At 40.8% G+C, this 22961-nt stretch overlaps 1 protein-coding gene across 1 annotated transcript in view; it reads left to right on the top strand.

Annotated features, from left to right (window-relative positions):
• The window catches only part of LOC131402408 (centrosomal protein kizuna-like), a 66744-nt gene that overhangs the window by 30776 nt on the left and 13007 nt on the right, over positions 1-22961 (top strand). The window contains 6 exon segments of the mRNA XM_058537183.1: positions 1179-1292; positions 8997-9112; positions 9115-9143; positions 16654-16710; positions 17337-17502; positions 18628-18693. Of these exon segments, the coding sequence (XP_058393166.1) occupies positions 1179-1292; positions 8997-9112; positions 9115-9143; positions 16654-16710; positions 17337-17502; positions 18628-18693 (548 nt within the window).

The raw sequence follows: 22961 nt of genomic DNA, 5'->3' as shown, positions 1-22961 counted from the left end.
CTAAGAATCTTAGGCTTAGAGTTTAGACAAGAGCTTGAGACACGGCAAGGAACTGGAGTGCCCATAGGGTGGCCTAGGGTCCAGAATAGGGCTTGAATGAGAGGTGGGGGGGTGGGGGGGGTGGACATGACACGACATTTATATTTCCTGCCCAGGATAAAAGCCTGCTTCAGAGTCAGGGTGCCTGAGCCTACACTTGTCACTCGCCCTCTAATAGACAAACAGAGCACATCTCTTTCATCCTTTTGATATTAGGCACATGGCCATCAAATGGATCCAGTAACTTAACCCACTGTTGTACTAACTACAAGTTAGTAAGACGTTGCTAATTAACACATTGCTTTACAAGTTGCTTCATTTTCTTTTTGGAGTACATGTTGAATATTCCCAACTACGTATGTCATCAGCTTCTTTAAAGTAGAAATACTGTTTTGTCTTTGATATCTTCTCCTATAGCTTTTTAGAATCATGCTTTCCCCCAAATGGACATGTTTTTAAAGGAAGTTTCTAACCAGTCTCTTTGGAAGCTACTATGATACCGTGACAGACCTAACCTAAAACAGTGGCCAAATTGTTAGACTAGACCAGTCCCCCAGTAGACTGGAAATAGATAATGAAGGCTAAATCCCTCTTTCCCTCCCTTCCTCTTCTTACTAAAAATAAAGAAAATTGTATTGCAGTGGGATCTGAATGGAGAAATAATAGTCATTTTTCTGCGTTCAGAAATAGAGGACGTAACCAATATCCAGCCAGCAGTTTTCGATTTCTTAGCAGTGACGATTTAAGTAAATTTCACATGAGTTGTGGAGATCTAACTTTGTTATGATTGACAATAGAAAATTAGCCTTTTCTGCCGTTAAGATTATCTAGCATTCCTATCAGTCAGGTGGAATGTGGAATGAGATGGCACAGCTGTCGATTTGAAGGTCATTAAAGTCTTCAAAGGGTTAAAAGTTACTTCCACTGATGGATTTAAAACTGCCACATACACACAAACAAGGTTTTCAAAATGCCCCATTTTACATCTTTGTCGAGAGATAGTCTAGTTGCTGCATTTTTGTGTCTAGATTATATTACAGATATATTTCAATAAACCACGAAGAACCTCCGTAGATTCTAGAAGCTGGGCCATCTGTGCTTAAATAAACATCTCATGCAGCACCTGTTTTATTTTATAGGCTCTATAATCACAGTGACATTCTGAAAGAAGACCTTGAAGCCTGTGGAACAGCTGTCCTTCACCAGCCTCCGAGACTCTTACCTGGAGGTGGCAGCCATGAAAAGCAAGTCAGGTATTATTGGGATGAAATTGCTGCTGTGGAAGGATGGCCATTCTTGTTCCCAGATGCTTCCAAATGAAAACAAAACACTAGTCCACACGGTCACCACTGGGATAGACACTTGTAGTTGTCAGTTTAACTGTTTTATGGACTTGACCATTAACTTCTTTGTAAATGTATTTGTTTCTAATTGTTAATTGGATATATCCACTCAATCCCTACTCATAACAATGTTTTAAGGGCTTACTTGGGGGGAGGGAGCACAGGTAGCCTTCATCTGGTATATTAGCATACCTTCGTGAACAACCCAGGATATAATCTAGTCTAGCCACCACCCTAGAGGGATGTCATTGGCAAGTCCAAACCCCAGATGGATTCCTCAATTTCCAAGGTCATGCTGGTGATACAGGCCCCCAATCTAGAAGATACAGGCCCCCAATCTGCAAGTATGGTCTCTGGACCAGCAGCATCAACAAGACCTGGGAACACGTTTTCCCCGCCCAGGCCTCACTGAATCAGGAATCTGGGGGTAAGACCCAGCCACCTGGGTTTTAATGAGCCCTTAAGGGAACTACCCTCCCTCAGGTTTGAGAGCCACCACTTCAAGGATATCCCTTAAAGGCCATAAAGCTAGGATGAGAGAGATAGGGGGTTAATTATTTGCAGGGTAGTTGGCCATGTGAACCATGATTCTTGTACATCCTTCCTGAGTCAATCAGAAATCTGTTCTGTACCCTCTACCCACCTTTTAGGTAGTGTGGGTTTCTTTTCATGGCCCCAGAAGCTTTGTGGCATCTGAGCGACTTATTGAGGTCATAGAATTACATATGTGTAATTTGTGTAATGGTTTGTCCGGTGTTGGTACCTGGTCGGTGCCTAATTCATGTTGCATAATTGTTGCCAGTGACCTAACTCTGATTTTTATTTTGGGGACTGACTATATTTCCTTTTATTAAAATATATCCCCACTATTTACTAGCAGAGAACAAATTATTTCTCGAGCATGGTCAGCAGATGAGTGTCTGTGAAAGCCCACCTGAAAGGACCTTGTTTCGCTGAGAGTGAGAGGGGCTTTGGGTCTGGTTATCTTATATCTAACATCATTTTCTCTACCTTCAGTGTGCCACATAGGCTGTTTTATGTTAATGATTTTCTTCAGAGTAGAATTCAGCATAAATCCCACGAAAGCGTGAGAAGTCAAGATGATGGTTTCTAAAAGGACCTTGGCACAAGAAGACTTGGCCAATCATATGTTCCATTTAACAGAGCACAAGATGAGGTTCACAAGTCCTGAAAGTGTATACATTACCTTCTGCATCTGTACTAGTGATCTCCAAACTGTGGAAAATGCTGGAAATGACCTTCCTGGTCAGTAACTTTTCAACCTGAAGCAGTAAAGGGCAATGCAAGAAAATCCTTTTTCCTGTTTTTTGTTCTTTGTTTTTTTTGTGAGGAAGATCAGCCCTGAGCTAACATTCATGCCAATCCTCCTCTTTTTGCTGAGGAAGACCAGCTCTGAGCTAACATCTATTGCCAATCCTCCTCCTTTTTTTCCCCAAAGCCCCAGTAGATAGTTGTATTTCATAGTTGCACATCCTTCTAGTTGCTGTATGTGGTACGCAGCCTCAGCATGGCCGTTCAAGCGGTACGTCAGTGGGCGCCGGGATCCGAACCTGGGCCGCCAGTAGCGGAGCGCGCGCACTTAACTGCTAACCCACGGGGCCGGCTCCCCCTCTTTCCTGTTGTTTTATCATGCAAGATAAAAAACAGCAGTCTTAAATACTCCTTTACAAGGCGGTGGAAGAAGCTGTCTGGGGCGGAGTCTTTCTGCACTCTGTAGGTCATTTGGTGATTATGTGTTGTGAGGCTCTGTAACCAGGCCCCTGTTTCTTTCTCACTGCTTTTTGTATCTGTTGATATACTATTTTGCATAAACCACAGTTGTGGTATGTGGCATAGAAAGCATATATGCATTTATAATTCTCTGTGCAAACTGACTTGTTAGACTAAATGATTCATTGCGTGACTCTCTCAACCTACGCTGCCAAACTGTGATTGTGGGTGATGAGATAAAATATCTACATCTACTAGACTAGAGATTTGTATAGTTTCTCAACATGCATAATAGAGCATTGATTTCCATTATGAAAGGTTGCATTTTGCATGACTGTTGGTCTACAGTTATGTATAAATCAGCTTTCCCTAAGAAATGATCCTTCTTTATGACCAACACAAATTTTAAAATTAATATCTGGAGGCTGCAAGACTGCTTCTTTACCACAATCATTTTTTTAAGCCAGATAAAGAAGTCAGGAATGATTACTAATGTCAGTGTTATGTTCTGTTACGATTAGGATTGCCCTTTTATGCCCCATTGTGTGTTGTGACTGGGGGTGCTGTTTAATGCACACTGATTGTCACTGGTTCACTGTCTAGCCTTGGAAAAAGTGCCAAGTGTTTATATGACCTTTGAGAGATAAGCAGTCAGGTCTTTAAATACAGATTCTTTCTAAAGAGTTTTATTTATTTATTTATTTTTGCTGAAGAAGATTAGCCATGAGCTAACATCTGTTGCCAGTCTTCCTCTTTTTTTGCTTGAGGAAGTTTAGCCCTGAGCTAACATCTGTGCTAATCCTCCTCTATCTTGTATGTGGGTCACTGCCACAGCATGGCTGATGAGTGAGTGGTGTGGATTCACACCTGGGATCCGAACCCGTGAAGCAGGGCTGCCAAAGTGGAGCACGCCAAACTCAACCACTAGGTCACCAGGCCAGCCCCTCTAACAAGTTTTAATCATGGCATCGGGCTCCTTGCTGCTCTTCTTGCTCTAGCCACCCTCTGTGCCCCTCAGCACCCAGGAATTATTGTTGGACACTCCCCTAAGTGATATATTCCCATCTGCTTTGAGATCTCCCCTGGACCAAAGCAGTCAACTGGTCAACTTGATAAACTATTTCAGAAACACAGATTTGGAGAGAATGATCTACTTTTGTTCCTTAATTGTTAATGACACTGATGTCATTAGAATTCTAAGCCAGGCAGAGTAGGAAGGCTCTAATGGGTTATGAACTCCTTAAAGCCTGTTGAAGAGAACTGTGTTTGGTGTGGCGGCAGCCCTGCTTGTGCCCCTGACCCAACCATGGCTGTCGAGGTCTATCTCTTTACTATAATCTCATCTGCAAAATGGGGTACCTGCCCCACAGCGTACTCTAAAAGATAGTGAGAAGACTTCTGAATTCCTGCTCACAAAGTGAAGCATCTTAAAAGGAAAAAGAACAAAACCGTTCCTATCATCATTATTGATTTTTGTTATATCAGGGATTAAGTGTTCAAAGACCTTCATATGAAAGGTTTACTGTTATTAGGTGGAAGACCAAGTTGTTATTTTAGACAATCGTGAATTATTAAAATATAATTCATGTCATTTGGGGTAATTGATAAAAAATTTGTTCATTATTGCCTTCTGGAAAACATATTTTAACATAAAAATGATTACTTAAGTAATTTTATCGTATATGAAATCCATATTGAGAGTACTCATTATTTTATTTTTTTTCCAGGTGCAACTAATTAATTGTCTCTTGTTAGTGGCTACTTTCAGATACAGTTGCCCAATTGTGCTCCCAAACTCATGCTGAAAAATTGAGTCAGCTTTATATTATTTGGATTACAGTATGTAAAAACCTCTTTATTTTATTCTGCCTATTATGTTCAGAATAAAATTCAGGGTACTTACTATTTTGTCTGCATTTAAAACTTTGGTCAAGTTACCAATCTGTTGTAAATCAGTTGTAATTAGGAAATGTTGGTACATTTACTTAAATTGCAGTTTTCTGATTGGAAGCCATTCCAAGTGTATGAAGTTAATTATAGACTGTTTAAAATCTATTCTTTTATTATCTTTTTAATTAAAGGAGTATATAATTTAGCTGACATTGAACTTTGTTTTTTCTCTGTGGCATTGATGTTATAAATTTTCCAATGTAAAGTAGACGAAAGAGAAAAAAAAAACTCCTTTAAATCCTTTGTACCTTGGGCCGGCCCAGTGGCACAAGCGGTTAAGTGCTCGCGCTCCTCTGTGGCAGCCCGGGGTTCGCTGGCCCGGATCCCAGGTGCACACCAGCGCACCGCTTGTCAGGCCATGCTGTGGCGGTGTCCCATATAAAGTAGAGGAAGATGGGCACAGATGTTAGCTGAGGGCCAGTCTTCCTCAGCAAAAAAGAGGAGGATTGGCATTGGATGTTAGCTCAGGGCTGGTCTTCCTCACACACACACACACAAAATCCTTTGTACCACTTTGCAAATTTTCTGATTTGGTGTGTTTATGTAGAAACATGGGCAAGACTCCATGCAAGGAGAGCCATGGCTGTTGTACTCCTCACCCAATTTGTCCTGAAATCAATCTGCATGAAAGCCTGGTTTTGTGCTGTAAGTGTTGGCTTAACTGTTCAGAAGTCACAGAGTCTAGATGCTGTACCTCCTTCCATAGCTCATTTGCTATTTGACCCCATGCAAGTCAATTAATGGGTTTTGTCCTTTTGTGAGGTCTGTATAATAATTATAGGAAACCTTAGCTAGTTCTTTCATACCAGAGCCCAAAGGATGGTTACAGTTGGTGGGGACATTAGTAGCCTCTTGCCTTGGCTTTGCCTCTGCAGAAGTCACGTGTATCAGTCACCAGCGAGACGGTCTCTGATAATTCAGTCCATCCCAACTACTTGAACTAACTTAATTCACCCTACTTCAACTTGTTTCCAGGTTTAACTCAACCTAAGTAAACATCTTTTCAGACCAGAAGCACAATTGATTTACTCATTATGAGAAATGAAACGGCTGAATGGACTAGAATTTGCTGGTAGCCTGTGATTGCATTTTCCCGGTAGGGAAATCTCTTGTGAAACCAAATGTAGAAAAAGGTTGCTTCATTTACATAGAAACAGAACAAAGGAATTGGGTGCATTATGACATTGGTGAGGTCTAGACAGAACCAAGAAAGGCAAGTTGCTGAAGGGGCTTTCTACCAAACCAGCCAGAAACCTTAGAATCATTCTGGGAAGTTTTTAAATAAGTTCAAGGATTCCGATGACCCATCCCACTTTATTCAACTCTTGGGAAAAACTAGAGTTAGGTCAGGCAAAGATTATAACAATTAAGATTTATTAAAGAAGGTTCTGAATTGTACCTAGACTTACTTTTTTTCCAAATATTTTCTTATGAAAATTTCCAAACATACAGAAAAGTAAAAGGAACTGTGTAATGAGCATCCATATACCCACCACCCAGATTCTACCATTGACATTTGATTGCACTCCCATATGTGTGTCTCTTCATATTTCCATCCATCCATCAGTCACAATCTCTTATTTTTATGCATTTCCAAGTAAGTTGCAGACATTAGTATACTGTTTTTTAACTTTTTACTTTGAAATTTTTAAAACATTCACAAAAGCCGCTATAATAACATAATGAAGTCCCATGTACCCCTCACCCAGATCCACCAGTTGTCAACATTTTGCTAGTCTTGTTTTATCTTTCCCTCATCCACACTTTTTTCTTTGAGTAGTTTAAAAGAGACAACATATTTTACTTATAAATACTCACAAATACTTATATCTCTAACATATAAGGATGTAATACATTACCATTTACCAAGATTCTTTACTTTATCTGATACCTATTTCTTGTGAGTTTGTCTTGATTATCTCAAAAAAGTCATTTTACATTTGCTTTGTTTGTATCAGGATCGAAATGCTATCACCTGTAAACTGCTGGTTCAATCCAGATACATGATGATACTCCAGCCCAGTTATTTTGGCAAGACAATGTCATAGGTGGTGCTTGTACTTCGTTTTTTTTTTTTTTTTTGGTGAGGAAGATCAGCGCTGAGCTAACATCCGATGCCAGTCCTCCTCTTTTTTTTTTTTTGCTGAGGAAGATTGGCCTTGAGCTAACATCCATGCCCATCTTCCTCTACTTTATACGGGATGCCGCCACAGCATGGCTTGACAAGCGGTGCGTTGGTGCACGCCCGGGATCCGAACCTGCGAACCCCAGGCCACCAAAGCGGAGTGCGTGCACTTAACTACTGCGCCACCAGGCTGCCCCAGTGCTTGTACTTCTTATTACACCCCCCTCAGGCCGCATGTGATGTCTGGTTGTCATGTTGTTAGGAAGACTGGTCTGTGGGTTTGAACATTGATAGACTGATGCTTCAGTATAAAATTTACTGTTATGCATTTTCCACAAAATTATGATCATTTCCTAGATGCATTCATTAATTTGGACTTACAAAATGGTGACTTTTCTAATTTGTTAATTTCTTCTGCATTTATTAGTTGGAAGAACTTTTCCCATCAACTACTTGTTAATTGTGAAATGCATTTTTTGACCACAAAGGCAGGATAAATGCTTGATTCTCTCCCTTTACTTACCAATTTTCAGAATATCAAGTTGTTTCCCTAGCAGCCTCCAAAGGTTTGTTTATTTGTTTATATTTTTAATTTTGGTGAAACACACATGACATAAAATTTACCATCTTAACCATTTTTGAGTGTACAGCTCAGTAGTGTTAAGTACATTCACATTGTTCTGCAACAGATCTCTAGAACTTTTTCGTCTTACAAAACTGAAACTCATATCCATTAAATAGCTCTCCATTTCTCCCTCTCCCAGCACCTAGCATCACCATTCTGCTTTCTGTTTCTGTGAATGTGACTGCTCTAGGTGTCTTATGTAAGTGGAATCATGCAGTCTTTGTCTTTTTGTGACTGGCTTATTGTACTTAGCATAGTGTCCTTAAGATTCATCCATGTTGTAGAATGTGACAGGATTTCCTTCCTTTTTGAGGCTGAATCCAAAGATTTTTTATTATTTTTAAAACTTTTTATTATTTATTTTTTAAATGAACTTGTAGATTTTTATATATTTGCTGTGTTTAAGTCCATTGCACTCATTGTTCTTTTTGGTGCTCAAATTGTCCCGTCCTTGGCCAGCAGGAACCCTTTCAAGATGGCCTCTGAGGCCTTTTGACATGACTCAGTGGTCTTTGATAGCTTCCGTACTTTCTGGTATGACAAGGTTTTCCAGGCTCGTCTTGTACATTTCCTGCCCCAGAACTAGAACAGGGCATTTCCCTAAGGGAACCTGGTTCCTTTTAGTATCTAAATACCGTAGTCTAGGCAGCAATATAGGCTTCCCTTTAACTCTTTCCTAATAATATCTTAATTTTTAAAAAATTTCATAGTAAGTATATAACAGGAATCAACTGTTGTTGAGATGGAAATGTGATCTGTTTCTCTTAACTACACTTAAGAGGAGGGTGACTATCTGTGCAGTGATTTGAAACCATGGCCGCGCATTAGAATCGCTCTGTGAGCCTTAAAAAATCCCAATGGCTGGACCACACCTCAGGCCAATTTTACTAGACTCTGTAGGGGTGGCATTAGGCACCTGGATTTTGCAAACCTCCCCAGGTAGTTCCAGTATGCAGCCAAAGTTGAGAATGCTCATCTAGCAATGAAATCATAACCAAAATAAAATTAAAAAAGAAATACCAAGACTCTGGAAATTCCCTTAGTCCAGAATATATTAGGTTCTAGACTTTTCTGGATGAACTATCTTCTACCAACTTGATTAAGGGGCCTTTGAAAATATGGGAATCTCATAAGTAACCCAATACTACAAATTTCTAATGTGTCTCCTATTTCTGTGTTATAGATCTGAACAAGCGTCAGCCTCAGGCTTGTTGAGGGCACAGTTGGGTCAGCACATGGCCACCTTGAAAGAACGTGATAATTCTATCACAGAAGAGGTAGCTAAGAAGTCTGAAGTTTTCCAGTCAAAAACGTGGACCAGAGGACAGGGGTTAGTAATTTTTATTTTTTTTAATAAGTTTCAAGATGTACAAATTATTCATTTAAGGAAATAGTCATGTTCTTAGCAATGGTTAACATATTTGAAAAAAGATTAAATAATAGTGAGGTTTTATGGTTGGTTTTAACTTTCTGCTCTCAGGCCTTTTGCATAGTGTTTTATGTAGGAATCTCAACTCCTTACATAACGTTGATTCAGGTTTTGGAGCTAACCTAATTAAGCATATCTACCACAGCATTTTCCAAGGAACTTAGAAGCCTCTTGTGGCATCCTGGTTTTCTTTCTCCACTCCATCCAGACCCGGGAAACAGAGCCGTCTTCCGTGGCTGACGTGTGGGCTGGGGGCGAGAAGGTCCGAGGGAGTGGAGCCTTGCTGTGCCGGGTCCAGCCTAGGCTAAGGAGTTGGTGTTAATTGAGTAGATTCTGAAAAGCCGGTAGAGCTTTGCGAGCGGGGCTGTCATGAGGTCTCTGCTGCGCCTTGGGGAGTGCTGTCTGCTTGGAGTGGGACTGAGACGGGGAGGAGCGGGCCCTGCTGTGGGCCAGACAAGACAGCGAGGGGCCTGACTCAGGAGCTGGCGCAGAGGGGAGCGTGAGCTGCTGAAGAGACCAGGGAACCCATGGAGCAGACTCCCAAGGAAGGCAGGAGGGGCCTGACTCAGGAGCTGGCGCAGAGGGAGCGTGAGCTGCTGAAGAGACCAGGGAACCCATGGAGCAGACTCCCAAGGAAGGCAGGAGGGGCTCCAGCCCAGGAGCCAGATTTAGAGCGTCCCCGTCGTGGTCCTTGTCATTCCCTGGAGAAGCCATACACTCAGAGAGGTGGCCTTTCCTTTCCTGAATTTAATGTCTTGTGCACGTGTCTAGTTTCATGTATGTTTTCTCATCCTTACATGTAATATAGGGTTTTCTGGCTTTGATGCTTTTCATTTTTATCGTGCGCAAAGTTCGAGGATTCTGCATGTGCCCCTCCCGGAGGCGCGGCTTGCCATCTCTGCACTGAAGTCACACACCTGTGTCGCTGTGCGGTCCAGAGCCTCGGCCATCACCCCTCAAGCCTCTCAGAGCACCTTCAGTCCTTCTCAAGCCCCCCTTTCTTTGCCCCTTTGATTAAAAGAGAGTAAAAGTGCTTTTTTAAGCATTTCAAACATACAAACAGAGAGTGATAAAATGAACCCAGGAATCCCACGCCTCCCAGCCCAGACTCAATGTGTTGTTACCATTGCACCCTATTTATTTCAGACCTGCTCCTCCTCTGCCTTCTCCTCATCTTCCCACCCCTCCTCCTTTTCCCCCTCCCTCTTGGCTTCTCTCTCTCCCCCTTTCACGCACCTTCCCTCCCTTCTTCTGCTCTTTCTCTCCTCTTCTTCTCCCCTCCTTTTCTCCTTCTCCTCCTCTCCCTCCTCTAACCTCCTTCCTCCCCAATTTCTTTCTCCTGAAATAAATTATTATGGAGATACAGCCCCTGTGCGCTTCTCCTCAAGCCCCTGCCCCTTTTCAGAGGTAATCTTGTGTTATCCTTCCCACACATATTTTCATTTCACTGCACTTCCTGTGACTCAATAAATAACCTATAGTTTTGTTTTGTTTGAGGTATGATACCAGTTGTGTGAATGTTCTTTGAGAAAGAACCATGTTCTTGAGGAAAAACAGAACCTGTGTTTTTTAGATCTGTTCCACACCTATTGATAAATGTAGATCTTTTTTTTTTTTCTTTCTTTTTTTTTTTAAGTCAGGAAGATTAGCCCTGAGCTAACATCTGTTGCCAATCCTCCTCTTTTTACTGAGGAAGATTGGCCCTGGGCTAACATCCGTGCCCATCTTCCTCTACTTTATATGTAGGATGCCTGCCACAGGATGGCTTGATGCACCTGCCATGCATATGTCCACGCCTGGGATCCCAACTTGTGAACCCTGGGCCGCTGAAGCGGAGCAGGGGAACTTAACCACTCTGCCACTGGGCTGGCCCAATAAATGTAGATCCTAAGAAGGATTTGTTTTCCGGTTTTGTTGTCCATTTTCTCTAGTACCATTTTGTAACAACATTGTATTCCATTCTTGTTCACTCGAGTAGGTCACATCTCAGCCGTGTCAAGGCTGAAATAAGCAGTGGTCCACTGCCCTTTCCTATCTAGTCATCTTCTTTTAAAAAGGTGTTGTTTATATTAGAAAACATACTCCCAGTTCCAGACAACCAATCCACTCATAATTTTTCAAATAATAACTCCATTATTTTTTTTTTAAAGGATCTCTCAGTGTTGCTTGGTTTTTTGTTTTTTTTTTTTAATTTTATTTATTTATTTTTTCCCCCAAAGCCCCAGTAGATAGTTGTGTCATAGTTGCACATCCTTCTAGTTGCTGTATGTGGGACGCGGCCTCAGCATGGCCGGAGAAGCCGTGCGTCGGTGCGCGCCCGGGATCTGAACCCGGGCCGCCAGCAGCGGAGCGCGCGCACCCAACCGCCAAGCCACGGGGCCGGCCCAATAACTCCATTATTAATGAGAAGGGGCTGCCCAATTAATAACTTATGAATCAAGTGCTATTCTGCCTCCCCTCGTAGGTTTTTTGTTCCCTTTTAAATCATCCTGATCTCATCTTAGTGACAATCATAAAAATTACCAATAAATTAATCACAAAATCTGTCCTTAAAAATCGAAGTAAGCAGGCAGTTTCTGAAACGGTTAGGTTGTGACTGAAGAAATGCACAGCCGTAAAGAACAATGTTACCAAAATGACGTGGGCAGGGCAAGCCTTGCGAACTTTAGAACAAAATGCTTTTGTGAGTTCTAGGACTGCTTTGATTTACATGTCATGCTTTTACTATTAGCAAAATCAAGTATCTTTGGTTGTTTCCCTGTATTGAAACAATATACACCTTTAGTAAATAGCATGAGTTACATATTTCTCTGTAGATAAAAATCTTAAAAATAAGAGATTTTCAAAATTTAAGAAAGTTCTACTAAAAATTACTTGGCTAAGAGTCTAATGCAGCTCAGAAATATTTACTTTGATCTCTTGGGTAAATGGCTAATTAAACAGTCACGTGTAAATGATGTTTACCTGTGGGTCCCCTTGCTGTCAGCTAGAGTCAGTCCTGTCTCTTGAGTAAATACATCATTAAAGCCGCTGAAACTCAGATTATGTCCCCTTGAGACCAGATAAGATCCACAGCATCCGCATACCCTATTAGGCAATTACATAATTGAGCTGCAGGCTTTTAAATCAGAAAAATTTATAATTACTTTATGTGGAAAAAAAAATGAGTTGGGTGCTTCATTAAAACACAAAGTGCCTTAATACTCCTTCTCTCCTAAGTAATGTCTGTTTCCACCGAGGAGAACTTCTCCAGGGAAAGCAGAGTGGCTTACTGGTGGCACTCATAGAGTGCCCGCACCACACATACCAGAAAGACACATGACTAGTCACAGAAATACCTTCATCTCTCCCTAAGGATCGACTGTTCTCTTGGTCTTCTCTCTTGAATACTCATTTGCTGGCTCATATGAATACTTTCCCCTTTCTTTTAATTGCTGCACAGATAAAATCCCCTTCCTATAACTTAGACATACCTTAGGTGATGATGCTTGCATTTCTCTTTAAACATTGAAAAATTACTTCTGGTGTGCAAGAGGAAGGTTCTTGAGGAAAAAGTCAGTTAAATCTGTGTATTAGGGGAAATTGTCATCTGCTGTCTACATCCGTGGTTTTTAATTCTCCTGCTTTTCTGTCTCTGCATTAACAGCACTGATTTACATACAGAAGGAAATGTAATTTTATTAAATGCTTTCACATTCGCTTTCTGTTTGTATTTGTACCATCCATCGCAGAAATCAGATTCCTTTGGAGCTAGCATGTGTTTTTCTTAAAAAACTAGCAGGAAAAAAAGAAAACCAAACTTGGAATATTAAGGTAAACAAAAAGGAGAAAATAAAATTGCCCGTTGACGTTGTGGTGCATGGTTTTTAATATTTAATATATTGGCAAACATGGGTTGTACTGTTTGTGTCCATAGCTTCTTTTTTTCCCACTTGTCACAAGTGAACTTCCTTTCATACCATCACATGTTCTTCTACATCATTTCCAACAGCTGTGCAGAGACCCCTGTGTGGCTATTCCACTGTCCCTTTAACCAGCCTCTTGTTCAACATTTAAGTTGTTTTTAATTTTTCCTGTAGTAAAAAAATTTCAAAGAACATCTGAGCAATTCAGTTTGTACAAATATCCATGCTATTTCCTTAGAATGAATTCCTAGATGTAGAGTTGTTAGGTCGAAGGGAATGCGTGTCTTTCAGCCTTTTGCTCTGCACTGCCAGATCTCACTCTGGAGGGGTCATCAAAGTCACAAGGAATGGAGGAAAATATATATATATATAATCTGAGCTCTTTATGAAACTGGGTGCTATCAACCTTTTTTTTTTTGAGCACCAAATTGAGAAGTGCAAATGACATCCAATTTTTTTGTTCATTTGACCTTTATATTTACCATTGAGGTCAAACTTTTCCCCTACCTATTTGTGAGCCCTTTGTGGTTCTTCTTTTATAATTTGCCAGTTCGTGTCCTTTGCTCATTTTTCTATTAGGTTAGTAATGTTTTTCTTGTTGACTTGTAAGAATTGTTTTTATATAAATTCGTACAATTTGTTGCAATATTTTGAGCAGTTTGATTTTTGCCTTTCATTTTTCTTAATGATATTTTGGACACAAAGTCTTTTCCGTTATTATCTTCATCTGTCTATTTATGCATTTGAATATCACAGTTAAGTTTCTGGATATAAATTAAGAGGCAGCCTAGATGACTCTTGGGGTTCTAGACCTAGCAGGAACCGTAACTGACCTTTGAGAAAAATTCTGGTAGAATTGAGCCAGTAATTCTAAGTGTCCTGCTAAGTGTAAATCATAGGACGATTTGCCTTTCTAAGATGTCAAATATGACCATCAGTCATTCTACAAATAGTGTGTGCCTTGGCATTGAATTTCTAAGCCTTTTCTCCTGGCTCCTGGGAAGGCAGAAAAGTGAGGAACTAGTTTGTTCTATTGACTTAGGCTCCAGACTGCTGAGAACAGTGAGACAGTCCCCAGTCTCCCTCCTGGGCTCCAAATGTATGAAATCAAAGAGAGCCTTTATTAGCTAACAGATAAGTTGAGACCCAAGCATAGTCTATTCATAAGCACCATCAGGAGGCCCATGGTAAAAGTGTTGTCTGGTGGCATTTTTCAGATAGAGAGCTCCAATTTGCAGAGCCCATTCAGTCCCAGCATGAGCTGTGTAAAGCAGCTTGTTCCCTCTTCTCTGGGCTTTTGTTTCTTTGTAGGTATGGGTTAGTGTTGTCAGTTTCAGACTGCAAGCTCCTTCAAATTGGGGGCTTCCTTAGAAATATGCCTGGCTAAAGCATCTGCAAACAGTACATCCTGAGAATGTATTACAGATGTTTTTCCTGACTCTGCAGAAGTTGTTTTTGACTAGAAACCTCTAACCATTCCTTGTCTGAGATTGACTTTTGTTTCTGTCCCTGCTTATCATTATTACCTGCTTATTAGGGATTTATATTGTGGGTTCCCTTATGAATGACCCATTGGGCAGATCTGCTGCTCTCTTTCTTGGCTCTGTGGTCCAGTAAAGTGAAGCCAACCATTCTCATGTAATTTGACCATCCATCAAAATCCTTATAAAATAAAAGACTCATCTTTGAGAAATTATCTCTAGGATTATCTTAAAAGATTAGTCCTTTTATAAACATCTCTATCAAAAAAGTAAGAGAAATCCTAGAGATAAGAGTATTGAGTAGTGAAGATAAATGGGATAAAATATATGAAATAAGTGAAAACCTGCAGTATGCCCACTACTTTATTTACCTCACCATGGTAAAAAAAAAAAAAAGAGGGCAGAGTGTAGAACTAGTAGCAGTGGTGGTATTCTTATCAAGTATACAAGGACTTATTAGAAAGACATTTGCAGGATTATTATAGCATTTTATTGTGTTCTTTTGAAACCCAGTTGGAACCCAGCTAAAGCAAAAGAGGGTCTTAATATGAAAGAGGTGCACAAAACAGTGAGATAAATTGTGTGTCATCATTGAGGGCCCAGTTACAAGTAATCTGAGTCATTGACAATCCAAAACAGTTTCCATTATCTGCAAATTCTACAGTAAAAAGTGTAGAAAGTCCTTTAACAATTTTATTCTTAAAATATGTGTTAAAACAGTGGCTCTTACGAAGTCATGCCAAGAAATTATTAGTTACAGCTATTGCATAAGGTAATACGACGAAGAAATACATATTTGAGGCTCTCTCAGAATGTTTGAATTATTTTAGGAAAAGAAAATTATAACTTTCACTTCAGAATTTGGGTCAGTTCTTTTTGTTCATATTCTAAAATGCTTTTCATAGATCCAGGATGATTGGGCACACAGAATAGGAGCTTATCTCTCTGTGGAAGCAGACAGACTAGAGCAGGAGAGGTGGAGGTCTGGAAATGAGACAGGCCACAGTGGTCCAGCTTGCGCACTGACAGTTGAGAGATGGCAGGTCAAGGAGGTGACACTATTCTTCACACCTGTCTTCCTGGACAGATTCTGGAAGCAGGTGCAGTACAGTGGTCCATGTAGGCAGCTGGGATTGAGGCATTATGGCAGCCAGTGATGGGAACCAGCCCTGGCCTGAGCTTCGAGGGCAGGACTCTACACCTGAACCCCAGTATGCAGAAACAGGGATACAGTGCAGGTCATCCCAACAGAGAATTGTCACAACTCGAGTAAAATTCAGGGACTACTTTATGTAAATAGAGGAAGAGCTCCTGGTTACTAGAACTGGACCACAGACAGGTGCTGGCTACAAGGCTAACTTGACACCAAGTCCTTCGGCCGAGGAGACTAGAATTCCTTAAATCCCCTAAAATCAGCTGCTCCGGCCCCTAGGATAGGCCGTGGATCCAGGTGGCCAGCTGGTCCAGGGGAGGGCAGAGGGCAGGAGCCTTGCAGGGATATCAAGGCCGATGGCAGTGGCCTTGTATGTTCAAAGCCAAACTTACAAGGCAAGATCTTCCATATTCTGCCTCTGTGATTCTTCCTGTCAGGGCATCTTCATGAGAAGAGATGATTATCTTCCCCCTTGTTCACTAGAGAATTCTGTTGTTACCCCTTCGCTCTCAAACTAAAGATGACCTATGAGGCTTTGTCCAGTTTTGCTCTTCATATTAACTTGTAGAGTCTCGTGTCCATTCTACAGGTTGAGTTGGACATTTCCTTGTATTTACTACTGTTGCCAGAGACCAGGGAAAGGTCAGCACCACCACCGAGATTTCCTCTCCCAGCAGCCTGGGCAAATCACCACTTCCAAGTAGGAAATGAGAGAGAAACACACTCTGGCAGCGGGACAATGTCATCATTGGTTGTTTAACTCTTGTTACCAGTATAGTTTTATTTCTTGGGGGAAGAGTGTTGACCTAGAAATTAAGAGACATGGGTATTTACCTGTCCTGTTAATTTTTACTTTTTCTCTGCCTCTCAAGTTGGCTGTGATAAAATCTGTGCCCACCTCCCTGCCCAGGACACATGAGGCGATATGGGTAAGACAATTTGGTGCCCTTTGAAAACAGATAGGCAGTGTGGCTAGTAAGTTTCCTGAGCTCCCCAGCAGACTTAGCAGCAAAGTGCAGAGTGTGTTTATCCTTGATTGACAATTATGCTTTAAAATAAGGGCAATTCTCTTTTTGCTTAGTGTCTCCTTCTCAGCCACCAAGTTTTTCTACAGTCTTCTCATTTGAGGGAAGTTCAGGGGTCATTTCTGGAAGGATGGGGATACTGCAAGGTCACATTTTTCCACATCTCTTTCTCAATCCAAACCAACAGCATTCATGCAATGAGAGAGTCGATCTTGGATAAACCAGCCCAGGTTCACAAGAGTGGTCACATTTCACATACGTACTTCACAAGCAGAACACTTCAGCATGACATAAGATTCAGGCCACAAAAAAATGTATTATTACAAGTGTAAGTTGTTGTAAAGAATTAAATTATGCTGCAAAATAATCAGATGTTATTTTATCTTGAAGACATTTTAATTTCAATTAAATGTCAGGAAGCAAATTAAATCCAAAGTAAAGCTTAACCTAAAATTATGTCTGAAGGCTGGGTCTTTGAGACCAACGGGAATGTGGCTAGAGTTTATTTTTATTTCTTTTAAACACTGTAGGCAGCAGCGTTATTGAAAAAAGCCCCTACAGAAGAGTGTGACGATAGTTCGGCCGTTCACAGTAATGAATCATCTTGCAGCTTGCCATCTATTCTGAATGACAGTAGTGGAATAAAGGAAGCGAAACCCACTCTATGGCTCAACAGTGTTCTTACAAGGGAACAAGGTAACTGTTGTTAAAGGGTCTGTCCACAGCAAAAACGCATTCAGAGTCAACGCAAACACCCTTTCTCAAGGTGTACCTATAAAAAAGCAGACTCAAGAACACTTCTAATTTTAATATGTATAATATGTTATTTGTTTTATACCACCTTCCAATAAATATATGTTTTCATTCAGTCTAACAGGAATAGGAAACCTAATTGTAGATCTGCTGTCCTGCTGAATTTCCAATAAAATAAGTTTTTATAAATTGAAATCTTAACAGGACTAAGCACTTGGCAGTAGATAATTATTATCATCCCACAAAGATGAAGATGATTCTATGAAAATGAGTCCATCAAGTACTTCACATAGAGTACTGTGAAGTTTTTGATATCACTTAATAGAATTTACTCATAATTGGTAAACATTCTTTTTAATTATAATAGAACCTTTTATAAGTTTAAACAGATGATTAAGAATCAGAGTTTATGCCCCCCAAAACTTAATAACCAATTTTTAGTATCCAGAAATTGTGATTATTATTTTTTTTTAAAGATTTTATTTATTTATTTTCTTCCCCCCAAAGCCCCAGTAGATAGTTGTCTGTCATAGCTGCACATCCTTCTAGTTGCTGTATGTGGGACGCGGCCTCAGCATGGCCGGAGAAGCGGTACGTCGGTGCGCGCCCAGAATCCGAACCCGGGCCGCCAGCAGCGGAGCGCGCGCACTTAACCGCTAAGCCACGGGGCCGGCCCGAAAATTGTGATTATTTTAACGTTATTGTTAAGACATGCCAATAAACCGCTATAATGTATTCCCAAGAGAGCTATGAGTTGCTCAGGATATATTCAGAAGCTGAAACACATGCACAGGATTTGAGGCTCGCTTGTTTTAAGCCCCAGTCAAATTTGATAGATGTCAGGCTAAATCATTTTGCATGAAAGCAACATAGAGATACCTTAGTTTTAGAATAGGTTTCTTTTTAGGAACAGTACTATTTCAGACAAGAAATAAACTAAGCAAAGAAAGGAGGTGGGGAAGCAGTGAAAATAAAAGGAATGGCAGTTAAGAAAAAAAAAAAAGCAAAGGCCTATTCCGTAAATATAACCTTGAAATACACTTTTATTATCTTGTGTTTGATTTTTAGACGTTTCAAGTGGCTGCGGAGACGAGAGCAAGGAAGAGAGCATGGCAGCAAAGATTCCAATCACAGGTAAAGTTATGGTTGCCTAAGAGTTTCAAACACAGGATTCAACCTTGTTTTATAATCAGAACATTCTAGGTTAGTGGTGTGTGGACTCTGCTAAGAGCAAGTATATTCAACTACTACGTGCTGGAGGGGACGATTAATTGTAAGAGCATGATGTGTGCGCTTACATTAGCAGAAACTGAGGTGGAAAGTAAGCATGCCTATTGAATTCTTCATGATCATGTTACACAGTTACACGTGTGAGCACCCCATCACATAGCCTTTCAGCACCTGCGTCTGTGTGACAACGTCAGTCTCCGTGGGGAACACCAGTCATTGTGTGGCCAACTACAGCTGTTTCTGATTTTACTCTTTTCTTTCCTGTGATAATTGAATGTGTCTCATTAAAATAAGAGCAGGAAAAAAAAAAAATGCCAGACAAGAAGCTTGCTTGTGCCTCAGTTACAAAGCCCATGTGATAATTTAAAAATTTTAGCAGTAACGTTTCATCAAGACCTATTAAGATTTCTGCACATGTATTACGCTTGTTTAGCTGGAATCTGAATATCATTACATTTTTAGTTTTAGAATATCAACAGCAGCAATGAGTATTCTGAACAGAGTTCTATTTGTCATACGTCTAAATTTACTAGGATCTTATTTTGTAAAGTGGTACACTACTTCATTATAAATTCAAAGGTCTGACTTTAAATATTTATACAAGTAACCACACCACTGCACTGCGGTACTGAGGCATGCATCTGCATATGTGGTCGTTTTGTTGTTTATAAGCGGAAAAGAATAGCTTTCTTTTATGACAATACAATTCATAGCCTGATGATTAATTTTTTAAACTCATGTTTCTGTGATGAACTCTGGTTTTGAAAAAAGAGTTTATAATAGAGCAATTATTGTATATATTCTGCATCAGATAATATTTCATTCCGAAATACAGAGGTTTTCTTTTCTTTTAAACATTTTCCCAGTGATATGTTTATTGCATTTTTATTCTTCATTTTGAGAAAACTCTGGTAGCGTTCCCTCTTTATTTTTTTGTTAGTAGAAGTGTAGATGATCCCAAATTGCAGATAATCAAGAAGTCATTTGGAGACTTTTCTCTTGCATTTATCTTTGAATGCAGAAGTATCTAATGACCTCTGAATTTATTTCAGTTAAAATTATAAAGACTTATTGGAGAGAAACCAGGAAGTGATCTCGTTGCCCATTCTTGCTTCTCTTTTCAGTATTCTTTCCAGTCATTCCCTGCTGTGAGCAGATGACTGTCCTCAAAATTAGTGCAAACGTTATTTTCTCATAGACTTTCTTTATAAGAGAAGAGATAGTTAAGTACTGGAGTTTCAAATCTTTCTTTTTTTCTTGTAGAAAGAGGTGTGATGTGCCTAGAAATAATAAGGGCTATTTACCATTAAGATTTTTAAAGAAATTTTAATTCCAACAACCTACCATCAGTCAATTAATAGTTGGCAGTTTTAAAAAAATGCTTTGTGGGGCCAGCCCGGTGGCGTAGTGGTTAAGTTTGCACGCTCTGCTTTGGCGGCCCGGGGTTCATGGGTTCAGATCCTGGGCGCGGACCTACACCCTGCTCATCAAGCCATGCTATGGAGGCATCCTACATACAAAATAGAGGAAGATTGAGAAAGATGTTAGCTCAGAGACAATCTTCCTCAAACAAAAAGAGGAAGATTGGCAACAGATGTTAGCTCAGGGCCAATCTTCCTCACCCAAAAAAAAAAAAAAAGAAATAAAGAAAAAAATCCTTTGTGCCTGTTGCATGCCAAAGTTTTAGACATATAAAATAACTTGGGAGATATAAAAATAAACTTTCAAAGCCATTTACTTTGAGCATTTCCATTCTGTCCTCGCCACCATACTCTCTTTCTTCTTTGCTCCCCACCCGCTGGACTTCCCATGAAATTAATGTTTGAGGGCCTCATGTGCCTTGACTCTTTAATGCTGTTGTCATGTCTGTGATTGAAACTACTTTGCTCTCTAAGTTCTTTTTTCCCCAGTTTTTTAAATTGAGATATAATTGACATATAACATTGTAATAGTTTAATCTCTAAGTTCTTGACCATTATCTCTTTATTAAATCTTTGTGTCTTTGGCATAATTATTGGAGATTTGGCCTTGGTAGAGTAAAGCAGGTATATAGTTTGATTTAAGATAGAGTCTGGGGCCAGCCCAGTGGCGCAAGTGGTTAAGTACGCGCGCTCCACTGTGGCAGCCCAGGGTTCTCAGGCTCAGATACCGGGAGTGTACCGACGCACTGCTTGTCAAGCCATGCTGTGGCAGCATCCCATATAAAGTAGAGGAAGATGGGCATGGATGTTAGCTCAGGGCCAATCTTCCTCAGCAAAAAAAAGAGGAGGATTGGCATGGGATGTTAGCTCAGGGCTGAGCTTCCTCACAAAGAAAAAAAAAAAAGATAGACTCTGCCTCCCCCTTTATAATAGTTTTATTGAGACTTTCCTGTTTTATGGGCTGCATTCCTTCTAGAATATTCCAAAGAAAAGGAATATTCCAGAGGCTGTTCTCAGGGTTGAGGGGATGTTGCAATTGAGCCTGGGCTTTGGCATCAGCCGTCAGTGTCAGCATTTTACTCCCTGCTCTATTTCTCCACCTCCCTGAGCCTCTGTACTGGGAAAGCAGACATACCACCTGGCAAGATGGTCTTAAAGTTTACATGAGATCGTGTGTGTGCAAGTGCCAGGCGTGTACTACACACTCAATACATGTAAGCTGCGATTTATAATAATAATATTCATGTGAATGTTAGTAGTAGTATTGATCTTCTGCACTGGCCCCACAGTCCCCAGTTTTTCAAACCAATGCCATCTAGTTAAAAGGAATCTCACAAAGCAAACTCAAAGAGGAAAAGAAGCAGGGGGCTGGGGGTACAGTGCCACAGAAAGCATAATCCTGAGACGAGTCTTGGAAAGGCATCTGAACACCACCTCCTGAATTGCGGTAGCCACTTGGGACCAAGACTCGCCCAAGCCCTGTGCTGCCATAATTCCTCCTAGACAGTGCTTCCCAGTGGTACCGCTAAATTAGTTTCTGCAAGAAATTTCCACTTAAGAACTCAATTGATGATTTGAATCCAGAAGGATATTTACCCCATCAAAAAGGAATCTTGAGGAGAGTTGCATGATATTTTTGGAACTTCTAATTAGTCCCGTGGAGAAACCCTTAGAGAAGAATCACAACAACGTGGTGCAGTGGCTCCTGGGGCTCTCACTGGTCAAGGCCCAGCATCTCTGCCTGTGAGTGCCTGTGTGCCATAACTCTTACAGGCTCACAGGTGAGGGCGTTGCAGGGCACACGGTTCCCAGGCGACAGTCCTCCCCTGCTGTGCCGCCTCACCGTGTGGATGGGCGGATGCAGCATTTCCCCAAGCGTGTTCTGTGCAGGCTCCACCCCGAAAATGCTTCAGGGAATACACATTCTCTGACCAAATCCCGCATAATCGCGCTCTCCCTCTGCAACATGCACAGTGCAGGGAGCACGTTGAAAACTTTTAGACTTTCAGTAAATGACCCATTTAAAGGTGTGAACTTAAAGTTTCAAATAATTATCTTCTATTTGAAAATGGAATCCTTCCTATGAACAGCCAACAGAATTAATATTCTGTGGAACATGTTTTGGGAAATATACACAGATATACACAGAATGTTTTTTAAAACCTTGAGTCTAATGAGGGCACCAGTATTCTTAATACCCTAAAATTATCGTCAACGTTTTCCCATGAGTCCTTTTTGTGGGAATCTCCCTTGTGGATGAGATTGCTTTATAATGAAGCTTTGGCTACTTTAGTGTAACTAAACCCAGTTGATGTTATGATTGAAAGTTACTTGTTAAAGCTGCTTCCTGAATTGACGAATTGACGACCAGCATGTTCCAGTAGTGAGTTTGGACAGTCCAGAAGTGCTCTTCTTTAGTGTGGGTCCTTCTGCGTGACTATTTGCTTTACAGCCGTCTCAGAGGAGATGTAGTAGAGAAAGACACCGAAGTGAACCCAGGCAGGCACCAGGAGTTTGGGCAGAATGGAGGGGAAGCTCTGAATGATGAGGGCCCTGGGGAAGTTTAACCTGAGAAGGGTACAAAAGCTATCTTTAAATATTTGCGAGGCCTCCACGTACAAGACAGAACGTTGATCAAGCGTAATTTTAGAGTCTCTCAGGGGGCTCTGTGTGTGAGTGGTGCAGGGAAGGAATTCACAGCTCAGTAATGGAAGAACTTTCTAGCTCTTCTTTGAGGCAAAACCAAGCTGA

This window comes from Diceros bicornis, unplaced genomic scaffold (assembly GCF_020826845.1).
Source record: "Diceros bicornis minor isolate mBicDic1 unplaced genomic scaffold, mDicBic1.mat.cur scaffold_100_ctg1, whole genome shotgun sequence".
In the NCBI taxonomy this organism is placed as follows: domain Eukaryota; kingdom Metazoa; phylum Chordata; class Mammalia; order Perissodactyla; family Rhinocerotidae; genus Diceros; species Diceros bicornis.
This window is presented reverse-complemented; position numbering and strand designations above follow the sequence as displayed.